This window comes from Aricia agestis, chromosome Z (genome assembly GCF_905147365.1).
Source record: "Aricia agestis chromosome Z, ilAriAges1.1, whole genome shotgun sequence".
In the NCBI taxonomy this organism is placed as follows: Eukaryota; Metazoa; Arthropoda; class Insecta; order Lepidoptera; family Lycaenidae; genus Aricia; species Aricia agestis.
Genome location: NC_056428.1, coordinates 21,807,503 through 21,833,518, shown reverse-complemented (window position 1 = coordinate 21,833,518; position 26,016 = coordinate 21,807,503). Strand labels below are relative to the sequence as shown.

At 36.2% G+C, this 26,016-nt stretch overlaps 1 protein-coding gene across 1 annotated transcript in view; it reads left to right on the top strand.

The window, feature by feature from the left end:
- The first annotated feature begins 3,826 nt into the window (after nt 1-3,826).
- LOC121738489 (probable citrate synthase 2, mitochondrial) overlaps nt 3,827-26,016 on the top strand; it is a 48,872-nt gene continuing 26,682 nt past the window's right edge. The window contains exons 1-3 of the mRNA XM_042130560.1: nt 3,827-3,960; nt 24,326-24,487; nt 25,200-25,429. Of these exons, the coding sequence (XP_041986494.1) occupies nt 3,916-3,960; nt 24,326-24,487; nt 25,200-25,429 (437 nt within the window). The 5' untranslated portion in view covers nt 3,827-3,915. The remainder of the gene's footprint in view (nt 3,961-24,325; nt 24,488-25,199; nt 25,430-26,016) is intronic.

Below are 26,016 nucleotides of genomic sequence, written 5' to 3'. Positions count from 1 at the left end.
CCAAGTGGTGCGGTTACAGATATTTGGTAGCCGTCAGGATTTGAAGTCAGCAGGAGGTCCAACAAGGAAGGATTCTGACCATCCACATCTGGGATTCGCGTAGGCGTAGTAACCAGTTGTGTCAAGTCGTTCGCAAGGGCAAAGTTGCAGACAGATCTCCCCGCGTGATCAGTTTTACTGGAATTGAGCCAGTCGGCGTGGTGGGCATTAAAGTCGCCAAGTATTATGATCTCTGCGGATGGGATCTGCCGCTGCACAAAATCTGAAGCAGCTTGTAGGTGCTCCAAGAGTCGGTCCGTCTCGGGGTCACCACTATGGGACCTATATAGGCACGCATAGACGCGAGGGTGGTCGTCGCAATCTATGCGGAGCCATAAGTTTGATAGGTCCATGACCTCAAGATTGCTGAGGCGGCGAGAGCTGATATCATCTCTGATATACACACACACTCCAGCTTTGGGTAGAAAGGAGTGCTCGAGGTAATACCCTGGGTGGGAAAGGTATGATGTGTCACTCGGAGATGATATCTGCGTCTCGGTTAAAAAGAGCAAAGCCGGCCTTGCCGTCTCAAGGTGGTAATGGACGGCATTAAGGTTGGAGTGTAATCCCCTGATATTACAAAAGTCCATGTTTAATATCGAGGGGGGTGCCTTTGTGTGTTTGCTCTTGCCCCGAGCAGATTGGAGCGCAGTTTTGCCCTCCCCAGAATACGAGGGGCAGCCTGGACGTCCACGTTCAGTTCCAGGGGTTCCTGAGCATGGACGTCCAGAGAGGGATTCTCCAACGCAGTTGGTACCCTCCTGGGGTAACAAATTGTTTTTCAACTGCGGCATTTCTAGGGGGGGTAGGGGATTGGGCCTCCGGTAAACTCACTCACTCGGCGAAACACAGCGCAAGCGCTGTTTCACGCCGGTTTTCTGTGAGAACGTGGTATTTATCCGGTCGAGCCGGCCCATTCGTGCCGAAGCATGGCTCTCCCACGTATAAACGTAGGTATTCTGTAATGTAATAGGTGGACGAAATTTCTGAACAAAAAAAAATTGGGTTCCAATTTTTATTTTGTACTCGTATGGATGTAGATTATATATAAGGTCAAATTCCGTACTACATCTAATTAAATTATGAAAGTTCTAAATATGTAAAAAATTGGACACCCAGACACTTATTATTAAATATAATGATATTTTATAATAGAGTAGAGGTTAATTATTATTGAAAAAAAAGTTGTTGTAATTTGACTACCGCAAATGGCGGCCAAGAAAGCTCAGCAAAGCTTAATGAAGGTGGCGAAAAAAGGGAACTAACGCTGCCACCAATGATATATTATTTAAAAAACTCAAAGCAGATATGTTACTACCGTGCGCGTTGTGAAGCTTCAAATACGACCCAATTGGGTCGTCTTTTATTTAGTCTGTCTCTTTTATGTAAATGGCATTTCGTATCTTTTGTTTCACTTATCTGTCAAATTTGTCAATGTGGTTCGGAAGAGATTTAAACCGGAAAATAGTATGAACGTAACAGATCTATATAAGTAGAATATCATTGGCTGCTACATACAAAAACGACGACAGTTCTTCTTTACCAGCAGCGCCCCCGCCCAAGTTCATATAAAGTCTTGTCGCACCCTTCGAAGGATAATTTTCATAAATTTCAATTTGAAATATTTCCTCAGAATTACCGGTGAACCCACTTTTTTTGGGCTTAAGAAATCGCCAATCGTACAAAGAAATTGATAAGCAGTTTTTTAACTGTTTATCTTTGATACAAAGTTCCCAATTCTGACGAATTCTCAAAAATTGTAACACTTCCGGCAAACATTACGTATGATAAATGGAAATTTTAAAATGAATTATTTCACATAACTTGTCGATACGGTATTGATTTTTTGGTATCAATCGATGCAGGATGTTATATTCTACTATATATTTCGAATTTAGCTCAAAATTTTTGAATTTATAAATGTTATATACATCCTTAATGAATCCCTACGCTGTACGCCACCTGTCGCGCGCAGAGTTATCGAGCGTTAAACGTTGTTTAAAACTTACGTATTTAATGGTAAATCCACGTATTTGAGGCATTTTTTGGCCATTCTTATAGTTTATTATTTAGCGGAACCACAAAACTCAACAATATCTAGCATTTAAATATGTTCACCAAAAACCTTTATTAACACTTATTGCATGAAATATACGAACCAACTCCTTTGTTATGTCCTAGTAAGTAGGACATAACATTACACGCTTTTGACGCTTATACACCGATATAAGGCTCTCTCCAGTCTATAGTACCTCAATGGCTTCTATCATACAAATACGTCATTTTTGACAGTTCTCCTTTACCAGCAGCGCACATTGACTGACATTGACACATTCAATTAAAGCCTTGTCGAACTGTGGACCACTCTGACATTGGCAACTCACTGAGTCGGCCATTTGTAAAGAAGAAGAAGAAGACCTAACAAAAATTATTTTGGACCTATACAGACCTAACGATAAAGAATGCAAAAATATAAAAAATAATCAGTTTCGGTTTTTTTTTATTTTTTTTATTATAAAATTGTGGCCGTCTATGGACTGTTCGTCCATATCCTATTTTTGTTATTTTATTATTTAGATTTTTCGCACCAAGGATAATTGAAATAATATTATGAATTTTAATTAATTGTGGTCCATCACGCCATGGATACTTTTTTTTTATCAGTTTTGGTTTAGATGTGGTACTAAGATACCATTTTTTTTTTTTGCAAAATTTAAGAAAATATTTATAAAAAAACTATAGGGGACCTAACGAAAATTATGGTGGACCTATACATACCTAACGTAGACCTATCGATTATGGTCATTTTGATTTCAAAAATCCTTCGATGGGGTGCTAAATTTGTGCAGGTCATCTTTTTTGCCAATTAAAATGTATGGTACCTAATTTGAAATACAATATCTGTCAAAGTTGCATATTATTTATTTCTTATAGAAACTCAGGTAAAATAACTCGAATGGAATAAACTATCGATAGCAAAATACTATACTATCGATAGTAAAATATACATCACTAGCACACGCACACATTGACAGATCAAAAATGGTCACGCATTTTCGGGTTGTCAGGTGGTCTATACGACAGTATAATATTATTATAAGTTTATGATGCGCACACGGCACTGCAGCCACAAAAGACATAACGACCAGTAGCTTGACTGCAAAAAAACGGACAGGTTTCAATATCTGTCAAATTCGTTGGGTTTCACTAGGATTATGAACCTAATGTGCCTCGCGATGGCTAATATAATTTATTTTTAAATATTTAAAATAAAGATTTCAAAATTGCATTCTGACAATAATTTTAATCGCATGTGCCAAAACATAAACAACAATACGACCAAAGAGGAACACGTCCAGCGAATATGTCATAGTTTTAAATTCGTAGGTAACAAGTTAACAACCCTAGCGACGATTTTCGTCATAATACGTCAAATTTAAAAATTTCAACATCAGTTCTAACCATAGACATAGCATTATAGGTTTATGGTTCTAACATAGACATAATATATACTGATGAGTTCTACGTCAGCATACTCTATAATTCTGTGTACTCTGCTGCAGCGTAGGCCGTAGCGGGCTAGCGGCCTAGTGTGTTCAGAGTTTGAACTTCAGATACATTTTACACTTGGAATGGTTTATTTCGCCACAGCGCCTAATTATAAAAAAATCTCCAAGTCAAGTTTCACTGTCAAATCTACAAATATATACTAGTAATCTGTGCTGTCAAATGACAAGTAGTGTCAACGTCAAGTGTCAACCGAATTTTGAATTTCCTTTGGAATTTGAAAATCCACCACTCGCAAACACTCGCAAACTAGATCGATAGCGAGGTGTACATTGGTTGTGTGTCGGCTAGCGCTTGGTGGGATCAAATATGGCTCTATTCAGGATAACCTCTACAAAATTGGTCGAAATACAGGTAATTTATAAAAAAAAATACGCTTTCTTGTACCTGAATTTTTTTTCAGTCATCTCTCATACATAACCTTGATGGCCACATTTCCAATTTGTAGCTGTTATGTAATGCCGATATTTTTATTTCGAGAGTTATTTGGATTACAAAGGTTGCAGGTTGCTGGTGTATTCTAATTGTAAGCAAATTCAATTTACATAGCTCGAGACTTGTAAAAAAAATTCTGTATTGTCGTAACGATATCAGCGTGGTCTACATTTTTTTTGCTTCTTGCCTGCGATTTCAAAGAACTTGATTGTATTTTTAAATCACATCGACGCAAATTATTTTATATCATTAAATTAGCGTTTACCACGAATTATACTTTATTATAAAATGAAGTGACACAGTATACATTATACAACCTAACATTATATAAAAGCGTATCATCATTCATCAATTATTAAGTACTTGCCTCATTGCCTTCCTTAATAAGTAGCATGAAATTGCATTTTCGTACTATAATAAATAAGTGCATTTAATTTTTCATGCAATAATTTTATTCTAGACTAACTGTCCCGGTGAACTTTGTGTCACTTTAAAACCTTCCCTGGACTTCTACGAATATTTAAAGACTAAAATCAGCCCAATCCGTTCAGCCGTTTTCGAGTTTTAGCGCGACTAACACATTTGAAAATCCATTTTTATATATAAGAAGATCAATATAAAACTGATGTGCAAAATTTACTTTGTACTTTTCTTCATTTAATGAAAATGTTATCTTCTATTTTACATTTAATATTTCAAAACTTTGTTACCATGGGCTTTTTAGGAATCATTTAGGAATCAATCATCATTTTCCTTTAATATATATTTGAAAAAAAAAACTTGCTACATTAAAAATATATCTTTATTGTTTTGTACTAGATGCCCGAAACTTATTTATATCGGAGAAAAAGTATACCTAGTTCTCTTTTTTCGGCTACAAAAATATCCATTCCCGTCCCTCAAAATATCTTAATACCAAATTTCATCTCAATTGGTTTAGCCACTTAAAGAAGACAGACTTAGAAGACAGACAAAAATCATTCCACATTTATAATGACAGGAAAAATATCAGCCTTTAATGAAACATAATATGAAAGCTAAATAATGGCATTAATTAAATCTATTTAAGAGTCTGAAATTTTGCTGATTTCGCTGATTAACAGACGTGATTTAACAGTTAAAATACAGTATTTCTATAAATTTTAATGCACAACATGTAAGATCATTTCAATTATAATCTAATGTTGGAGCTAGATTTTTGTTTTTTTTTAAGTATTTTTAAATAATCCAACTCAAACTCGCGACAGTTTTGTCATTTTTGCTGTAAAAGGTTTAGAATATCACCTGTTTATGGATTGTATTGACGTCTTAACGGTATGAAAAAAATACAATGTACTGTTGAGAAAGTCGTCTATACAATGTTGGAATTACTTTTTACCACTTTAATATGAAATAGTTGAGTAAAAAAATATGTAACTCAGCAAAATTTTGGAGAAAATAGGCAAAAGAATTGCTGTTAATTTCGGCAACTTGGAGCTGTAATTCATATAAAGAAAACGACAGAAATAATCTATAAATAAAATTCTATCCAATTCGAGAAAAAAGAAAAAAAAAGAAAAGCAAATTGTGCCAAAAAACACGATTCAAAACTACCTAAACCTTACATTAGCCTTGCAGCGAGTAACATAATGTGAGATTTAGGTTGTTTTGAATCGTGTTTTTTGGCATAATTTGTTTTTTTTTGTCTTATTTTCTTTTTTTGAATTGGATAGAATTTTATCTATATATTTATTTTATCTATATATTATTTCTGTCGTTTTCTTCAAAATTTAGGCAAAATTTCGTATACGGACTCATAAATATGACAACATGAAAATTATATTAGCAAATATAAGTTATGGGTGATTGGTTTTGGTCACGTGAATCAAATTAACTGTCCAAGTAGGTGCAGCTAGTAAAGTAGTAGCCAAAACAAGTTTAAAAAATTCATGCTTTGTATTTTGTATTTAGAGCTGAGTGTTCAGTGGAACACCTCTCATAAAAGTGACTAGCAATGAACACACCATCTGAATGGCTAGTGAAAGCCGATAGCAGATAAAATAGAGAAAGAAAAAAATTCTTTGTATTCTTAAGTAATGAATACACAATAGAGGAGCTGGTGAACAAAACCGGACAAGCCCACCAGTGTGCAAAAGTATTTTTTTTTCGAATCGTCTTCTCCTGACCCATCTGTGCCAATTCCTGTTAATTATTTCAATCAAAACCGATTAATAAGGCTTTAAAAAGTCCATTTTTAAACAAAAACGGATTAGTTTAGTAGTAGTAGTAGTTAATACTAGTTTTTTAACCACTGTGTAATTTTTTTTCTTGCGGATTCCTGTTTTGTTTGCCGGCTCCTCAATTTATTATCAGTGAAAATCCCTCCTGGCCAATACGTTAGACATCATGGCCTAAAACTGTCAATGCAATGAAAGGATCAGGACCTGGAATTACTTATTAGTTATTAATTATTATATATTTATAAATGGCTCTAGATTAAAATGTAGACAAATGAAAGAAGCACACCATTCTTGAAGAAACGATTCTTGCTTAGTGCACAAGTAAAATGTAACTTTTTTTCAATGATTTTTAAAATTGTTATGTTTCTCTGAAACTGATTTAATAACATATTATTACTTAAAATATAATAATGTCAGTTTATTAAATTGACAAGATAAATATTAATTTATGTTCCCACTTCAATCTTCACTACTATTATAAAGAGGAAAGATTTGATTGTTTGTTTGTCTTGAATAGGCTCCGAAACTACTGGACCGATTTGAAAGATTCTTTTACCATTGGAATCCTACATTAATTCTGCTGAACATAGGCTAAATTTTATTTTGGAAAAAAATAGGGTTCTGTAAGATATTTGGGATTTTCGGACGCAAGGTGTAAAAAATCAACCAGAAATGTTACTTTTTTCGCGTACGCTGTCTAAACTATAAAAGATAGAACCATAAAATGTTCTAAGTAATTGTAGATCTTTTAAATATCTACAAAAAAGTCTGCGACACACTATACCTATCTATGTTGAGTGAGGCACAATAACCATTTTTTTATTAAAAGATCTTGAAATGTTTTTGGACTACATTTAAATGCCTTTATTTCACTCATGGCATTAATTCTTATCAAAATAAATTATTTCATTACTAAGTACAGATAATGTAGATAATATTTGGTCTTTGAATGATTAAAATTGGACGTTTGGTTTTAATGTTATGGCGAAATTAAAATATTACGATTTCGGCTGCACGTTGCGAATTGGGCGTCGTCAAGGCGCGCCGCGCGGGTGTCCTCGCCCGGAGAGTCCACGTAAATATTAATTATTATTACCTCGATCATGGGAATCGCAGACACAATAGATTTATAATATAATAGTTATGCGACAGCCGGGTGCCGCTTCATTGATGGGATAATATTATAGTGCTTCATTAATTCATTACGTTTAGTGTAAACCATTTTTATGTTCGGCTTAACATAAAGATTGACTAAGAAATAAAGATTAAAAAATTTTTATTTAAAAATCAATGTCCACCCGTGCGAAGCCGGGGCGGGCCGCTAGTCATTAATAAACTACTACCCTAACTAACTATATTCATTACACTAATACAAGCAAATGTCTGTGTGAGTGCCCCTTTTGTAATTTACAATACATAATTTATGTTAACAGTAATTTTATGAATACATTACAGTACTCTAGTAGCGTTTACGGAAACTAACTGCCTTTGAATCTATGTTTAAAAGGGCATTCTTTTTTCCATTGAACTTTTTGCTGAGTTTAATGTAGTAAACAAACCATAGCATTACTGGTAATGTGGTTTGTATAAAAAGTATATATACTTTTTATACAAACCACATTACCAGTATATGAAGAGCCAAGCAAGTTTGCATATCCATAGTCCATAAGTAATATAATCATAATAAATTATTTTTGTTACAAATTACAATAGTCCATTTGCTATTTTTAATAGGTACTAAGTTTGTAATGACTAGTGATGTCCTCCGTAAAATTTGAAAGATGTCTTTTCGCATTATTATGTATGAACTTGTCATAAAATCTCTTGGGCTATACCAATTATTGTATTTGGCTGATTTTGGTATCATTAAAATGTTTTAATTTCACGGAAGACAATTCCAAATTCAAATTATGGTAAATGTGAGATTTTCATTTATTTTTTAGGGTTCCGTACCCAAAGGGTAAAAACGGGACCCTATTACTAAGACTTCGTTGTCTAACCGTCTGTCCGTCTGTCTGTCTGTCTCCAGGCAGTAACTCAAGAACGGTAATAGCTAGAGCGTTGAAATTTTCACAGATTATGTATATCTGTTGCCGCTATAAAAACAATTACTAAAATCAAAGTAAAATTAAAATTTAAGGGGGGGTCCCATACACCAAACGTGATTTTTTGGCCTTTTTGGCCTTTTTTGCTCTATATCAATGACAACTGGTAGGTACTTGAATTTTTCTCATAGTCCTTAATTGTATGCGTACTTTAATATTTAATAATAATTTTAAAATAAAATGAAAAATTAAGGGGGGCTCCGATGCAAAAAATACAAATGTTGACCTTATTTTGCTCTATAATGGTACTGAACCCTTCGTGCGCGAGTCCGACTCGCACTTGGCCGTTTTTTTTTTTTTAATGAAATAAGGGGGCAAACGAGCAAACGGGTCACCTGATGGAAAGCAACTTCCATCGCCCATGGACACTCGCAGCATCAGAAGAGCTGCAAGTGCGTTGCCGACCTTTTAAGAGGGAATAGGGTAATAGGGGAGGGTAGGGAAGGGAATAGGGTAGGGGTTAGGGGATTGGGCCTCCGGTAAACTCACTCACTCGGCGAAACACAGCGCAAGCGCTGTTTCACGCCGGTTTTCTGTGAGAACGTGGTATTTATCCGGTCGAGCCGGCCCATTCGTGCCGAAGCATGGCTCTCCCACGTCAAAACGTTTTATTTTTCCCGTTCGTCATTGACAATGTAAGTTAAGTGCATGCCATAAAAAAAGACAAAGATGTAAAATCAACTTTTTTCTTATTCTTAAAATGTGATTCTAATGAAGAAATTCGGTACATTTTAAAATTTTATTACAAAAAAAGGTTAAAATGCAACATAAGCTGCGAGAAAAATATGTGATGTTAAGAGAGATCGCAGACGACACACTTTTTGTGTGATCGAGTCTGCGGCGCCCATACAGTTCACACAAAAAGTAGCAGACACCACGTCTGCGATCTCTCTTATGAACCTAATGCAGTATCTGTGAGAATAGCGCAAATTTGGTTTAAGCGTTTTCAATCCGGAAATTTTGATATCAAAGATGCACGTCGCTCTGGTCGCCCTGTTAGGGACAAAACTGATGCCATTTTTGAAAAAGTTGAGCAAGATCGGCACATTAGTAGTTACGATGTAGCTGAAGAACTGGGGATTGACCAGAAAACGGTTTTGGCGCATTTGAAAAACTAGATACACAAAAAAGCTCGATATTTGGGTGCCTCATGAGCTCACTGAAAGAAACCTAATGAACCGTGTACTCATTTGTGATTCTTTATTACGACGTAATGAAACCGAACCATTTTTGAAAAAGCTGATAACTTGTAATGAAAAGTGGAACATGTACGACAAGAACGTGTGAAAAAGATCGTGGTCAAAGGCCGGTCAGGTTTACAGACTGTGGCGAAACCTGGGCTAGATCGCAACAAGGTGATGCTGTGTGTGTGGTGGGATTAGAAGGGCATTATTCATTATGAGCTGTTACCGCCAGGCAGAACCATCGATTCTGAACTGTACTGCGAACAACTGATGAGATTAAAGCAAGAAGTTGAGAGAAAACTGCCGGAATTAATCAACAGAAGGGGTGTCGTTTTTTGGTTTTTCACCATGATAACGCTAGACGGGATAATAAATTACGGGAGTGTTAATGCATCCGCCGTATAGTCCTGACCAGATTTTCACCTGTTTCGGTCGCTGCAGAATTTCTCAGGCAGTGTCAGGTTGACATCACAAGAGGACTGCCAAAACCACTTGTCGCAGTTTTTTCATCAGAAGCCCCAAATTTTTCATAGCAATGGGATCATGTCCCTACCAACAAGATAGCAAAAAGTTATCCAACAAAATGGCACCTATATACTTACTTTAGTCAATTGTAAATAAACTTTATAAAAAAAACCTTTTGAATTTTTATATAAAATGCGAAGAAACTTTTTCCCCAACCTAATAGAAGACTTAGAAATCGGTCATTGGCATTTTGCTACAAAATATTATTTTTTGCCTTCTTTGTCAGAAAACGTAAAGTAGGTACATAAAATCCGCTTATATCCGCTTCACAATTGTCCAACTTTGTGAAGTCGCTAATAGTTATAACCAAATATTCTAATATCGATTTCACGATTAACAGTATAAATAAGAATATGTCGTGAGCTGCTGTTTACCTAAGGTAGCACAAAGAAGTGTGTTTTTTTAACTTAATAATCTAAATTGCTCAGAATTTCCGATTCATCAGTTCGCATTTTATCTCATTTAGCAAATCATTAACGTTATTATTTTAACTGGATTTAAGCATAAAATAATTATTTATTTTCAATCTATTGTTAAGTATAAGTATAAATTATGTTATCCAAACTAAAGAGTTTTGTTGGAATAATTCAAAGTAACGTTCTTGAAGTAATCAAATTAATATACTTACGGCCTGTCCACATCTTCACGTCACAACGTCGTCAACGTGGAAAGTTGCGGTAACGTGGCACGGACCACGGTACGTTGACGTGACGTGAAAATTTAAGTCGCTACCAGCCCCGAAAAGTTCTGAGATCCTTGACATAGAACTAACGCTAAGGTAAAAGCTGGTACCGACTTCAAGAGCATGAAGATTGAGTACAGAAATAGTTGAGGTTTAGGCGAAGTCTGAAGACGGCACTATGATAAGGAATAAGAATTATTTGATTCTTTTTAGATTATTTTTAAGAATTACTGTTGTTTTTACCTTGGAAGTCGGTTTTAATTTTTTGTTAAAAAATAATAATTTTTATCCTTTTTAGTTACCTATGAGACCACAAGGCTTTATATATGCTTTGTTTATGCTATAGTTATATGTACATAGTGTAGCTGTTTACTGTTCCTTTCTAATAAAATAAAATAAAATAAAAATAAAATACAACTCTAAGACAACAAGCTATAAGTAATATTACTTATAGCTTGTTGTCTTAGAGTTGTATTTTATTTTTATTTTATTTTATTTTATTAGAAAGGAACAGTAAACAGCTACACTATGTACATATAACTATAGCATAAACAAAGTACATAATAATAATAGTGTAGCCCACAGCACTGTCCACAGATTTCTTATATTATATTTTACTTAACAAAAGCTAGGATGGCTACTAATCATGCACCAGATGTCGCTGACACTACATTAAAAAAACTAGTTAAAATATAACAGTAACAATAAAGTAAGAGCCACTAAGAACTAAAAACTAAAAAGTAAACAGTAAAGAGAAATAAAAAATATATATATAAAAAAAAATATAAAATATATATTGACTACATTTGAAGAACAGAAATGACTACTATAACTACTAACATTAACTACTACTAACATCCAAATTATGTTACACCTATAGTTAACACCTATGTTAACGTTTTACAACTTGTAAATCGCTTACATAAGTGTATGATATAAACACAATCTAAACTTAGATAGAGAACATGCAAAAATATCAATGTGCTCGAAATAAATGTTATATGTCTCAACCATACGTCTAATTGGTGAGCGTTCTCCGCTGTTAGTACGACAGGCACCCACAGCGAACAATTTGCCTGCGCGCACCTGTCTTCTATGGACAGTTCTGGGGACCGCGTAGCATATAACATTATTGAGGTCCAGACAGTCGTACTTATTATGTATAATGTTATACAAAATCATGCCTTCTAACTGCTTACGTCTATCACTGAGTGTCAGTAGTCCGTATTTACTGAGCAGTTGGGAGTAGGGTAGATATGACTTGTGACATCTGTAATGCATGGCCCGAAGGAACTTAAATTGGACATTCTCAATTACATCTATGTACTTATTATAATATGGATTCTAGATAGGCACTGCATACTCCAGCTGAGAACGTACCAGTGTCTTGTATAGGCATAAGTATGAGGAGGGATGTTTAAAGTCATTGGTAGCTCTCATTATAAATCCAAACATCTTATACGCCTTATTTACAATTTTATCAACATGGGTTTTGAGACAGAGTTTTGTATCAAGCAGAATACCGAGATCTCTGACACTGTCCACGTTCTTTAGAGGCTTATTGCAGAGTGAATAGGTAAATCTAATGACCATTTTATTTTTAGTGAAAGTAATATAATTACATTTGGGGATGCTTAATTTCAATTTTCTAGCTAAACAATATGCTGACAGTCTGTCAAGATCCTCCTGTAGAAGAACACAATCGTGTGGACTCTTAATTGCTCTATAGACTTTTAGATCATCCGCGTATAGAAGAAATTTGGAGTTGTACATATTATTACTAGCGGTCGCCCGCGGCTCTGCCCGCGTGGATGTCGGTTACGGCTGCAAAAAGCCTACCCAGGTAATACTCGGACAGCAAAATGATTCCCAGGTCAATTCACAGACTCCAACACTGACATCGACGACGCGGACGAAGTAATTATCCGAAAGGATGCATAATATAGACTCATATTATAGTGCACACTGCACCTAGATTTTTTACTAGCCTATGTTCAGCAGAAATAATGTAGAATTCATTGGCTTTTGCTTGGAGTAGTCTAAATAAAGCCAAAATCCTCGAACATGTATCTATAAGGATTCAAAAGTTATGTTGGGTACCTTCGGAACCAGGGTACATCCTGGTGCAAAATCTTCAATCAAAATCACTATATGTTTCCATATAAATTTTGAGGAGTTCCCTCGATTACTCATGGATCCCATCATCAGGTCACCACTTTTATGAACATGGTACCAAATTCGAGTCAAACCCTATACAACACAAAAATAATTTTGTAAATCGGACCACAAAGGGCTGAGTAATCGTTGAACATACATAAAAGAAAGATACATACAGCCGAACGTATTACCTCCCCCTTTTTGGAAGTCGGTCAAAAATAAGAAACGCTCTCAAATTTCTTTATACATTTTCGCCTAATTTTCGCCCTATCAAGAACGCAGCGAGCGTCGTAACCGCCACTGTACAAGGCGCGCTGATATTGAATGTTATTATAATGTTCTTAACGTCGATATTCGTACTGACCTGCTAATTTTTGTAATAATTTATGTGACAGCGTCCTTAAGATTTTGAAACAAAAATGTTTTTTTTTTATGCGTGTGGGGTATCTTAGATGGATAGGTCTTAAAAAATCATATTGAGGTTTCTAATAACATTTTTTTCTATCTTGAACAGTTTGCGAGAGAGACTCTTCCAAAGTGGTAAAATGTGTCCCTTTTTAAAAAAATTTACTCAGAATTATATTAAAGTTTTCCTAACGGCAATTTTTTCCTTCTAAAATCGTCATGAAGTTATCTGTATTGATTTTCATACGATCATAATTAGATGATACGCTTGAGATATTTAAGTATCGGAAAAACCTGACTTTCACCAATATGTACATTGGTATAATGTCAATGGCTTTTAGAAGTAAATCGTTTGTCATGAGTAAGCTATACATAAGGGCCTTACTCCTGCAACTGATTAATTTTAAGTCTGATCCGATGTCGATTTTGATTAAGCTTTGATCGCGATTAGAGATGGGCACGTACCTGGGTATTTACCCATCTACCCGGTATTTACCCTCACGTACCCGGTAAATACCCGTATCTACCCAAAAGGGCGGGTAGATAAAATTCAATACTTAAGTCACAACCACCTCAAGAACGGTAATAGCTAGAGAGTTGAAATTTTCACAGATTGTGTATATCCGTTGCCACTATAAAAACAAATACTAAAAGCAAAATAAAATTAATATTTAAGGGGGGCTCCCATACAACGAACGTGTTTTTTTTGGCCTTTTCTGCTATCTTATCAATAATAGCAAAATGTAGGTACTTGAATTTTTACACAGTCTTTAGATGGATGTTAACTTTAATATTTAATAATAATATTAATATAAAATAAAAAAATTAAGAGGGGCTGCCATACAAAAAACACAAATTTTGTCCTAATTTTTCTCTATAATGGTACGGAACCCTTCGTGCGCGAGTCCGACTCGCACTTGGCCGATTTTTTTTATTTACATTCTATTATTTTATTAATAATTTAAAATATTTGAAAAACCTTTAAAATATTTAAAAAAATATTAGAAGACCCTTGAAAATTACTTTTAAAATAGACAATGTATAAGTACCTGGTTAAAGAAATTATATAAAAAAATATGTAGGTATAATTTTTTATTATTTATACATATAACACGTCCTATCTTATATAAAATCTGATTTGCTTTGATTCGCTTCTGATTTTTTTAACTTCTCATTCTGCTAGCGATCTGACTTCTAGACATTGAACTAGTCGTTTTGAATTTCTTCTTTGTATGGCACGCATCCATTGATGCGTCTATATATTTACTATTTATCTTTATTTACAGAAGATTTTGTGGGGCTCGCCTTTTTAATCTTTTGTATGTTTGGTTTGGTAGAGTTTTTATCAATTTTTTTGCCAATATATTGGGATGTCATTTTATCCTTTTACAATAGTTTTGAAGGGAGTTTTTATTCGTAACATAATATGGGGCTCCAGTTATTGAACGCAGGGTTTTAGATTGGAATCGTTGTAGAATTTCTGTGTTTGATGTGGAGGTTGTGCCCCACAACTGCATCCCATAGGTCCAGATGGGTTTGAGTTTGCTTTTATACAAAATAAGTTTATTTTATCAGCCAGTAAAGCTTTCGTAGCTGCTTGTCTAAAGCCTTTCTTTTGTTCCATATATGTGTTCTCCATGTTAATCGCCTGTCGAGATAAATTCCTAGGTATCTAACATCGTTTGACTGTGGTATTTTTATCCGATTAAGTTCTACTTCTGGACATGTTTCGTGTCTTAATGTGAAAGTTACATGGACAGATTTATTCTCGTTGGCTTTTATCCTCCAATCTTTTAACCACTATGATATTTCGTTTAAGGTTCTTTGCAATTTTGCCGATGCTCCATGGGCTGTTTGGTCTACTGCGAGGATTGCTGTGTCATCTGCGTATGTATATGTCAGAGCTTCATCAGTACTTGGAAGGTCTAATGTGTTTAGAAGGTAGAGATAAGGACCCAATATACTGCCTTGCGGCACTCCTGCTTCGATTTCATGGAGACATGTGACACTATCTCCGTACTCAACATAGAAATATCTATTGCTGAGGTATGCGTTTATAAAGAGGTAGAAGTTTAAGGGTGGCTTTTTACGAACTTTATACAACAGTCCAAGATGCCATAATCGATCAAAGGCCTGTGATATGTCCAGAAAAATAGTAAGATTTGCTTTCAAAAGCTTTTTGAATTTCTTCTACCAGTCTGTGTACCTGCTCCACGGTCCCATGCGCTTGGCGAAAACCGAATTGGTGATCGGGTAACAGTTTACTCGCTCTGATTTCTGGCATCATGCGTTTCAGGAAGAGTATTTCTAAGATCTTGGAGGGCACTGGCAGAAGACTTATAGGCCGGTGAGATTTTTCATCCTATGGATCTTTTTCGGGTTTGGGGATTAATATTATAATCTCTACTTTACATTGCGGGGGGACAATTTTTTTTTAAATACACGCGGATTTGTGTGAGATATTTGATTCTACTTTCTGGTAGCTCTTTTAGTATTTTTGGTAAAATGTTTACGCCAATTTTCATGCTGGGGAAGATTGTTAAAGTGGTTCCCTTAAACGAGGATATACCATTGGTGACTTTTTTGTGGTGAACGCGCTGACTTGTGTTTTGGTGCGGTTAAATTAGACTGAGTTACGTCTACCCCATTCCACCCCGAGAAATATGCGAGAAGTCACATTATCTGTACTATCATCTGCATAGAAATGAATGCCGTTGGTCTGTAACATGTCATTGATATGCTGTATGAATAGGGTAGGATAGCACACAGCCCTGAGGGATACCAGCGTCAACAGATAGAGTATCAGAGCATTCACCATCAACTACGACTGCTAAGAAACTTGTGACCCTCTTGCATTATTTCTTGGATGTATGGAATCTTGGATAATAGTGAAATTGTATATATCCAAACTGACAGCTAATACCCATAGTTTCAATCGCCTGAGCCAACGATGAGTTAGGTACGCCAAGAGAGCCGAGCCGAGCCTTAGTAATCCCTGAGCGTCCAAGTGTCGAAGGGGCTGGCTATTGATGATGGACTCCATCATCTTCGAGAAGGTTATAGCGATTGATCTGCTGTTGGAAGAATTGGAACGGTCACATTTTTTAAGTATCGGGTTCTCAAAACGCTGTCTTTCAAGAAGCCGAAACTATGTGAGTAGGATAGTTGAGCCAAAAAAGACACGTAAAGACCGGAGCCAACTCTGGAGCACTCACTGGAGCTACTTGCACTGAGCGCTGATAAAACCGAATATCCGACATGACGCTCATACTTCGTTACCATAACCAACCATACCGGTTGGCGGTTTCCGCCCTCATCATAAAGGGTCGAGTTGGACGACATGAGGACATGTCATAAGATCGGCATTCTCTTTTGCGTTTTGAAGGAAACAGTGCAAGCGCTGTTTTAAGCCGGTTTTTTCGGAGTCGACCCATCCGTACCGAAGAATCGCTCTCCCACGGTTAAAAGGGAAATTTTTTCTTTTAAGTAACGCCCTGTGCGTACCAAGAACTTTTTATATTTGATCATTAGTTGCGTTTATACAAAAACAGTACTCATTTACATAATACATTAATTTGCATGTACATAATATATAGGTGTCAAGACTGTAAAGGTGCCTCTTCACAATTGACCATACTGGCCCACTACTAGCCATCGCCATTGTGTAAACGGAGTAATGGTGTATGATGGCGGACGATTTTCAGGCGTGGCGGGCAATGGCGTGGCCTGCAGTGGGTCATCGTGACATTGTGTACTGGTTATATATATATTTTTTTTTATGAAATAAGGAGGCAAACGAGCAAACGGGTCACCTGATGGAAAGCAACTTCCGTCGCCCATGGACACTCGCAGCATCAGAAGAGCTGCAAGTGCGTTGCCGGCCTTTTAAGAGGGAATAGGGTAAGGGGAGGGTAAGAAAGGGAAGGGAATAGGGGAGAGTAGGTAAGGGAATAGGGTAGGGGATTGGGCCTCCGGTAAACTCACTCACTCGGCGAAACACAGCGCAAGCGCTGTTTCACGCCGGTTTTCTGTGAGAACGTGGTATTTCTCCGGTCGAGCCGGCCCATTCGTGCCGAAGCATGGCTCTCCCACGTATATAAGAGACAAGATTTTGCACACGTGTTCCTCTAATAAAGTAGGCATCCACTATAATTGTATTTCACAAAATTCTTACCTCAAAGAGGTTTTATACCTTGAGGTTGTAATAGTATAGGCTCAAGGTTAGTTAGTGGAACCTTATAATTTCTTAGACACAATTACACAACAATATTTCGTATTAAGTGCCTACAATTACTAACAAATATTGAATTACGAGAACCTATGTATTTTAGAATTTTTCAAAGTTTAGCCTAAAGGAGGGATGAATGTTTTGAAATTTCGCACGCGTGTTTCCCTTAACGATGAAGGCGTCCACTAAGACGATTTACTCAATTCCCAAAACTTTATCACCATTAAAAGGCAGTATACTTTAAAGAATATTAATATCACACATACAAAACCAAAATTTAGGAAAAAAGTTCAAAAACACAGCGTTACTCTTTGACATGCGGCCGGAATTCATGAAAAACATGGTTTTGTATTGCAAACATACATTAGTTTAAGACTTAAAGGGGCTTATTCGAACAGTTACGGGCTAGTGACCAAATTTGCATTATTGAATGGAGGTTTTACTAAGGATTTACTAAAAAAAAATATGTGAAAACGTACGCTGAATTATAAATACCCACCATTTTTGGGTATTTACCCAATCTACCCGGTAAATACCCAATCTACCCGGTAAATACCCAGGTGGGTAGAATGGGTATTTACCCATCGCCCATCTCTGATCGCGATGCACACTCCCGATTCGAGAGTTCCGATCAGCAATCTCGAATCAAGATCGATATCGCATTAACCAAACTTCTTGATCCTGAGTAATTAAAAAAATACAGCCACAGCATGGTCGTGCGCTAGTGTAGTTTGAGAGCATCATACTGAGATCGGGTTGAATCGATTCGAGATTTTGTCGGGAGTTAGGGGCTTATAGCAGCGACCTAGAAAAGCCTCCATGTTTTGATGGGTCTGGCACAGACAACCGTTGGTAAAGTTGCGGTGGGTTGATCGTGCCCGTAACTTTTGCCTAAGCGGTGAGTGGAGCACCATGGGGTTTTAGTGGGTAGTTCCTCGGAGAGTCCCACATACCGCCGATGTGGCGACGGCCGATGTCCCAATCCGCCGGCGATGCGTAATTTCCTGTACAATGCGATGGTCCCACAAAATGTATCAACGCGCGTGACACACGACAATCGTCTCTTATCTCGTATAATATCTTATCACCGAAACGAACCAACCACTCAAAACGAAATGGCCACTGTTATGCGGACAGTCCACGTTATCTGGTACCTTAAGCGGTCTCTACACGGTCCCATGAGGGACCGAAAGAATGAATTATTATGAATGTGTAGAGGAGCATATTTGTATTTTATATTTTATATATTTATATATGTACAGACTACAGACATATAATATGCTCCTCTACACACACAACCACAGGGTTGTCTTTTTTTGGCACTTGGCCGTGACAAATATTATGACGTTGATTGTGCATTATGTAAACAATCTGCAATATCTGCTTAATGCAAAATTGCAGCTCTTTTAGCCCGGCCGCACTTTGTCCGAAATTTCTGATCAGAAACAGTTGAACGTCCGCGCTGTCTCTTACATTTTGTACTAAGCCGAGTGAGCTCGAACTCGCCGAAAGGAGATTTCGGATAGTGTGCGGGGTGGCGGACGGCGAAATTCAACTGTTTCTGATCAGAATTCGGACAATGTGCGGCCGGGCTTAATGTTGCGACTTGCGAGTGTCCATGGACGACGGTAGTTGCTTTCCATCAGCGGGGCTAAAATGGTCGCTTTGAAGAATCATGATATGAATCATAATATGATTCATTTTTCTAAAATCGCAAAATGCAACTCTGCTTGCAATTCATCATTGTCAGTTTGACAGTTTTGACAATTCATTTGCTGAATTGATTGAGAGGAATTGCTAAATGTGACCATTTTAGCCCCGCCGCGCTGGTGACTCGTTTGCACGATTGTCCCTTTATTTTATAAAAAAACATGGTTTTCAATCCTGATGGGGACACATCAGAGAAGGCCTTACATTACACCTTTACATAAAATATAGAAACGCGAATGTTTAGCATTCTTGTGGTTTGTATGATGTTACAGTAGCATCTGACGATAGTACAGTCATAATTTACGTTGGATTTTCTCTAGGTTTCGATGAGTAAATAAATACAATTCACTTTTATTTTCTAAATAAGATCACAATATTCACAAGGGTACATTTTGTCACTTCCCCTTTTCCCATACTTGTTTTTTCCTGAGAACATTGTTGATTCCCTTTGGTTTCTCAACGTGAAGACTCATGGCTTGTAGTTGTATTTAGATTAACGAAGGTTATTCCACTAGTCTTACAAGTATACTGTAAACAATTTAGTTTTCCGCAACTCTGTTTATAGTTGAGCGTGTTACGGACAGCATTAAGGAAATTTGAAGTACACTGAATACTTTACATTTCTAATAATAATATCATCGTAGATCATGACTTTGGCCAACTAGCCGATTAGTCGGTTGCAAAGAAGCCGACTAATCAGCCGACTAGACGGCTAAACTGATCATCGCCTTTCGCCGACTACAAAAGTGGCCGGATAGTCGGTACATCTCTAATTATTATTTTCCCTGATAACTTTATTGAGACTGATCTACTTATACTAAGTAATATTATAAATGCGAAAGTGTGTCTGTCTGTTACCTCTTCGCCTCCAAAAGCTGAACCGATTTTGCTAAAATTTGGTATGGGGATATTTTGAGTCTCGGGAAAGAACAGAGGATACTTTTTATCCCGGAAAAATTTACGATTCCCACGCTATAAACGAATTTTAACGCAACGGAGTTTCAGGCGTCATTTAGTCTTTATTATTTCACTAGCGACCCGCCCCGGCTTCGCATAGGGTATAAAATATGTAGCCACTGAAAAAAATATTAAAATCGATTCAACAGTTTAGACTTGCATTCATTATTTACTACTACCCGTGGGCCGTGGCCCGCATTGGTCGGCGCCGTAAAAGCTACTTCCTGCAATTTTTTAATCTGTAATATCTTCGAAAATAATAGTTTAAATCATATGCTGTAAAGGGCCATATAGATCTACGTTAAATCAAGTTATTTAATTGGATAAGGATTAATGCTGTAATTATTAAAATTGCTTCGAAAATGAGCCATTATTTGTCGTAAAAAGAAAATGACAAAAAATGTTATTGTGGGATATCCATTATATGAGATAGACATATACCATCGCGGAGTTTTCTGTAGACCTTTTCAATGTGTACAATACTTGGTACATTATTTTGATAAATCTCGTAGGGTTCAGCCTGCGTTTGTAATGTAAGCGGAAAAAATGTAATTATTTACGACATCACTTTAGAAACACCAACAATAACATTATTTCTACACTATTTAATGAATGTTATTATATTTATAATTAAACTTTCCTCTTGAATCACTCTATCTATTAAAGAAAACCGCATCAAAATCCGTTGCGTAGTTTTAAAGATTAAAGGAAACAAAGGGACATGAGGAAAAAAAGCGACTTTGTTTTATAATATTATGTAATAGATATAAATACAGTAATTAGTATAGTTCAAACCCATGAACACCTTTAAATTTAAGCTCTTTAGCCTCCGTTCTACACCAGCTCAGTAGAGAATGTGTGTTTTAAATCCAACTAAAACAAGATTATAATCTGCCTATGACGTGGATATTATTAACCTTGTTCTATCACTATTCACTACGCCTCTTCCGATGTTTGGACTTTGACCAGATTCGATTTTGAATTAAAACAGTAGATAAAACATACGTTATACATCAATACTGGTTTACATTATTGAGACTTATGCTACGTAAATAATTATCGAATGATTGAAATAATCCCCAAATGGAGAGGTTACTTTGAAAAGATAAATTAAGAAATTTAAAAAAACCCCGCCAAACAACTTTAAAAAGTAATGAAATAATATATTTTACTGACTTTAAGTTTAAATAATTCCTAAGTGTAAAGTGATATTTTAGTCCATAATTGTTGTCACGGTGTGTCGGGGGACCGCCAACAGAACTAACTTCGCTGAAAGTATGAAAGACAATTTATACGTATATAGCAAAGTAAAATGAAGATGATCTAAATACTGCGCGAATATTTATCGACTATCGTACAATCAACTGAGTTGCGCAATGCTTGAAGGTCACTCATCTCAATGTCACCCGTAATATTTTGGCGCCAATACTAAGTCTTGTGACATGGCAACGACTATCTCGCCTCATTGAATATTTTCGGTCTGGAATTTTCTAAACCTTAGTCTAAACTCTAATCTGAAGACAATGAAGCCATATGATATGCAAAACTTAGTACTTTGTACGACGGGTTTCTTGCCTTACGAGTATTATTACTGCCATGCGTTGTCATTGTTTTACTTACATTTATCATTCGAAACTTTTCTATAATCTGTGTGGATTTGCCTAGATATTTTATTGATTTGGTAAGTAAAAATGTACACCTATTTCTCTTCTAAGTAAGAGAAACACTTCAAGTATCTTCAGGTCTTTAGTCTTTGACGGATAGACCTAGTCATCACTATTCACGAGGAGTGTAGTGTGTCTTTTTCGCTCTTTTGCCGTATGCCGGCCCCTAGACGATCAATTGTATTGTGCAATATCACGCTTCAATTTTATTGAACAGGTTATTTGACGATTAGATTGATGGCGCGATATGTTCAATATCAACTCTAGACGGTCAATAATATTACGCAATAAAATTGCTTGTCTAGAGGCCCGCTAATATCTTTACATCCATTTTCCTGTATGAAATTTACAGTACGGTCGGAATAAATCATTACATAATATATTTTGCTCCGAACAATATGTGACAATATGTACACCTTATCTGTCGTATTGCGGATTTTATATCATGCTATTCAATAGCTACATGAATGTTATGTACACAGCTTTAATCTTAAAGATAACTATTTCAATGTTAATGATTCTGAAACGTAATTTAATGGGTCTCACATTACAACCTTCTATGACACGTCCATACATCTGGAGATTGGTTCTCATAATTCTACTTGCTATTTATTTTCGTTTATGGATTGATTACCTAATTATGATTTTTGAGCACCAAAAATTAATAATCATAAACTAGATGACTTTAATATTAATAACAATAATTAAACATCTTTATTAAACACACAAGGGACAGAAACACAGCCAGAGTTATGGAAATAGCAAACTATAAAAATAGTAACATAAACGCATTGTTAATATTATCACATGCATATAAATCATATAATTATGTATACCGGAACAGGACTTTAGTTTTTTGGTTTATGAAAAACCCAGCCTGCTCTGAGTCATACCAATTACCAACATTGACTTGACATAATCCGGCCAAATCACGTAGGTTCGCTACTATCAAGAACTAGCGTAGTACTATCAAGAAATTTATTCATTGGCAGATCGCGGACCCGTGTAATTAGGTCGGGCTATATGTCACCTCAGCGGTCAGCGTGTCGATTCCGGCTGAATTTTTCATAACTCGGCCAAATATATGTATAGGTCCAACATGACGAAAATCTCTGATAGTACATTAATCAATAAAATGGGAATATAGTTGGGAAACTATTGGCAGAATGTCAAAGTTGAAGAGGAAATCTCAGGTATTCGCTGAATCTGACCTTGTTTAGTGGTATTACTGCGACTGCGCGATGACCTCGATGCACTAACCCATATATTTGTATAAAAAAATCAGACTTTATTTGCATGAAAACATTTGAGTTGATAAGGGGTGTTCTTACATCGAAGCTTATAACATATTTTGTGTTATATCATAAAGAGAACAATATTTTCATTGTTAACCTGCTCTTAGGATTAATTTTAATAAACGCTTATTTTAGCATGGTGGTAATTTAGCTTTATTAGGATCTTGACGATAGATATTATGATAATTGATAAGCCCAAAAATGAGTAAAATACCTCACAATGATAGGGATATTGAATATTTAATAAAACAGTACGTCGTTTATTTTGCAAATTAAGCTATAGTTATAATATAAAGTCGCCAAATCATCGCCCATTCATCAAATCATCGAATCAGATTGTGTTTGTAGCAGTTTAAATTGTCTGATTGCCCTTACAATTGGCTTGGACGACTTATTGCCGACGATTCTATTAAACTTGCCCTTACGTGACCCGCTATTGATTAATACACGGGATCGAATTATTCGGTCCATTACAAATTGTTCACTGTCTTGTTAATTATAAGGACGTTCTTTTGACGTTTTAGAATTTGTAAATATTGTATTCAATTAAATAATTATACACTTTCCTTGCACTTTTTCCACATTATTTTAATATATTTATACACCTAGTACACCTGATGATGCTTTTTTCGAAATCGGTCGTGTATTTAACAATTTTGTAATAAATATATTAAGATAAAGTGGAATAAGTGCAAGGAAAGTGAATTTCCATTTTCCACCAAGAAGTGACAGTACATTAAATATAGTAATGTATAGTTAAAAAATATAAAACAGCTACCAATTACCTACACACCTTTGCACCTGCGTTCCTGGATTACCACCTGATACCTTCACTGACGCCTGCTGCCTGCATCTCATACAAAGTCGTTATTAGGATTTTCCTTAGGGCCCCTTCCAATAACTTTTTCTTCTCTTTCGTCAATATTAATATATACAATTAATTATGTATTTTTTATAACTAACAATTAAGTTTTGAATGGTTTCGCCTTCTGGACGAGACCAGGTTTTTGCGAATTTCTCTTTGTTTAGTTTCTTAATTTAATATGAACACATTAAATATAAACGGATCCGATTGAATTAAGTAAACACCATAAGTTCGCTATATTATGCTTGGCTACTTCGGGGATTATTAAAAATATTGTGTTTTTTATAGAAAGCATGCCCAACTGCGTCTGTACTCCTGCGCAACCTCAGCGCTGAGAACACTAACCTCAAAGCCATCCTCCAGGAGAAAATCCCCAAGGAACAGGAGAAGATCCGAGAGTTCCGCAAGAAGCATGGCAACACCAAAGTTGGTGAAGTCACCGTCGACATGGTAAGTTATTTCACAGGCTATTTAAACCTTCATGACGATATATCCCGTTGGCCGTTGCCCAAGAACCGTTGACAGAAGCGCGAAAAGGCACTAACCATGCGTTCTGCGTCTTCGTGTCTGCAAACTCCGACTCAGAAAGATCTGTCTCGACTGGAAAAAATCGTCAACGGGAAAATGTACCCAGTAATTTCAGGACTAAGCTCTCCATTTATTATAAACATATTATTCTGAAGTATGTTACATTAAGAAAAAATAATTAATTATGGTTTTACCATAGGTACTTTGCACAAAATTCATTCTAAATTTGTAATTTACGACTTATTCATTAGCATTACATTTACGTAGAAATGTAATTAAATTCTATACATTAGTCACATAAATGTGGCCAAACAAGTTGTAATGCATTTTTATTAACTTGTCGACCTTAATTTTAGGTCATCAGACCTCATTTAAAAGATTTTAATCATTCAATGTATGTATAGACTGTAGGGTAATTCATTATAAAAAAATAGTGCTTGCTTTTTTCTGTGTCCGGTAGCTTATTTTGTTATTTAATTTCTACGAAACTGAATAAGTATACAAAATGGTTAAAGCCGTGAAATGAAAATAGACTAAATTACAATTGAGACGGTTTTCGCCTAGATGTAGTCAAATTCAAACATGATAGCAAATATCAGCAACTTTAGGTAAACATAATATTCTTTTCTCTCAGATGTACGGCGGTATGCGCGGTATCAAGGGTCTAGTTTGGGAGACCTCTGTCCTTGACCCTGAGGAGGGTATCAGGTTCCGTGGACTCTCCATCCCAGAGTGCCAGCAGGTGCTTCCCAAGGCCAAGGGTGGTGAAGAGCCCCTGCCCGAGGGTTTGTTCTGGCTGCTAGTTACCGGAGACGTACCCACCGATGCACAGGTCAAGGCTCTGTCCAAGGAATGGGCAGCCAGGTAACATATTCGCTCTTGAATAATCTTATTATTTGAATTTTCACAATGTAGTATTTCTCATTGTACCCAAGTTAGAAGATGTTAGAACACCGCCACCGCGGCGGCGCCGTTGCATACTCATCCTTGTACCCATTGCACGCAGCGCCGCCGCGGCGGCGAAAAACGCTGCTGCTGCGGCGCCGTGTGTAAACACGCTAAGTGTTAAAAATTTCTACATAAAGACTAATGTTACCCACTTCACAGGAGTACCAGCAAATCGTACTTAGTAAGTCGACTTATAAATCCATTTTGATTTTCGTATATTAGCAACTTAGACTGAAGACTACTTCAAAAACGTATTTTCTATTCCACAATGGTAGAGACATCTTGTTTTTCTCAGAGGTCAATGGTATATCTTGACATGAATTTAAATTGCCGAATTTATTTCATTGTACTGTAACTTTGGCCTGCTCGGGCCGTTTGAATGCTAATGAATATAAAGCAACAGTCACTGTCCATTAAATACTTTATTATAACGATTTTTTTATTAAACAGAAGGCACGGTCAGTTAAAAAAACTTAACGGAGACTTTACAGTTGAAAAAACTC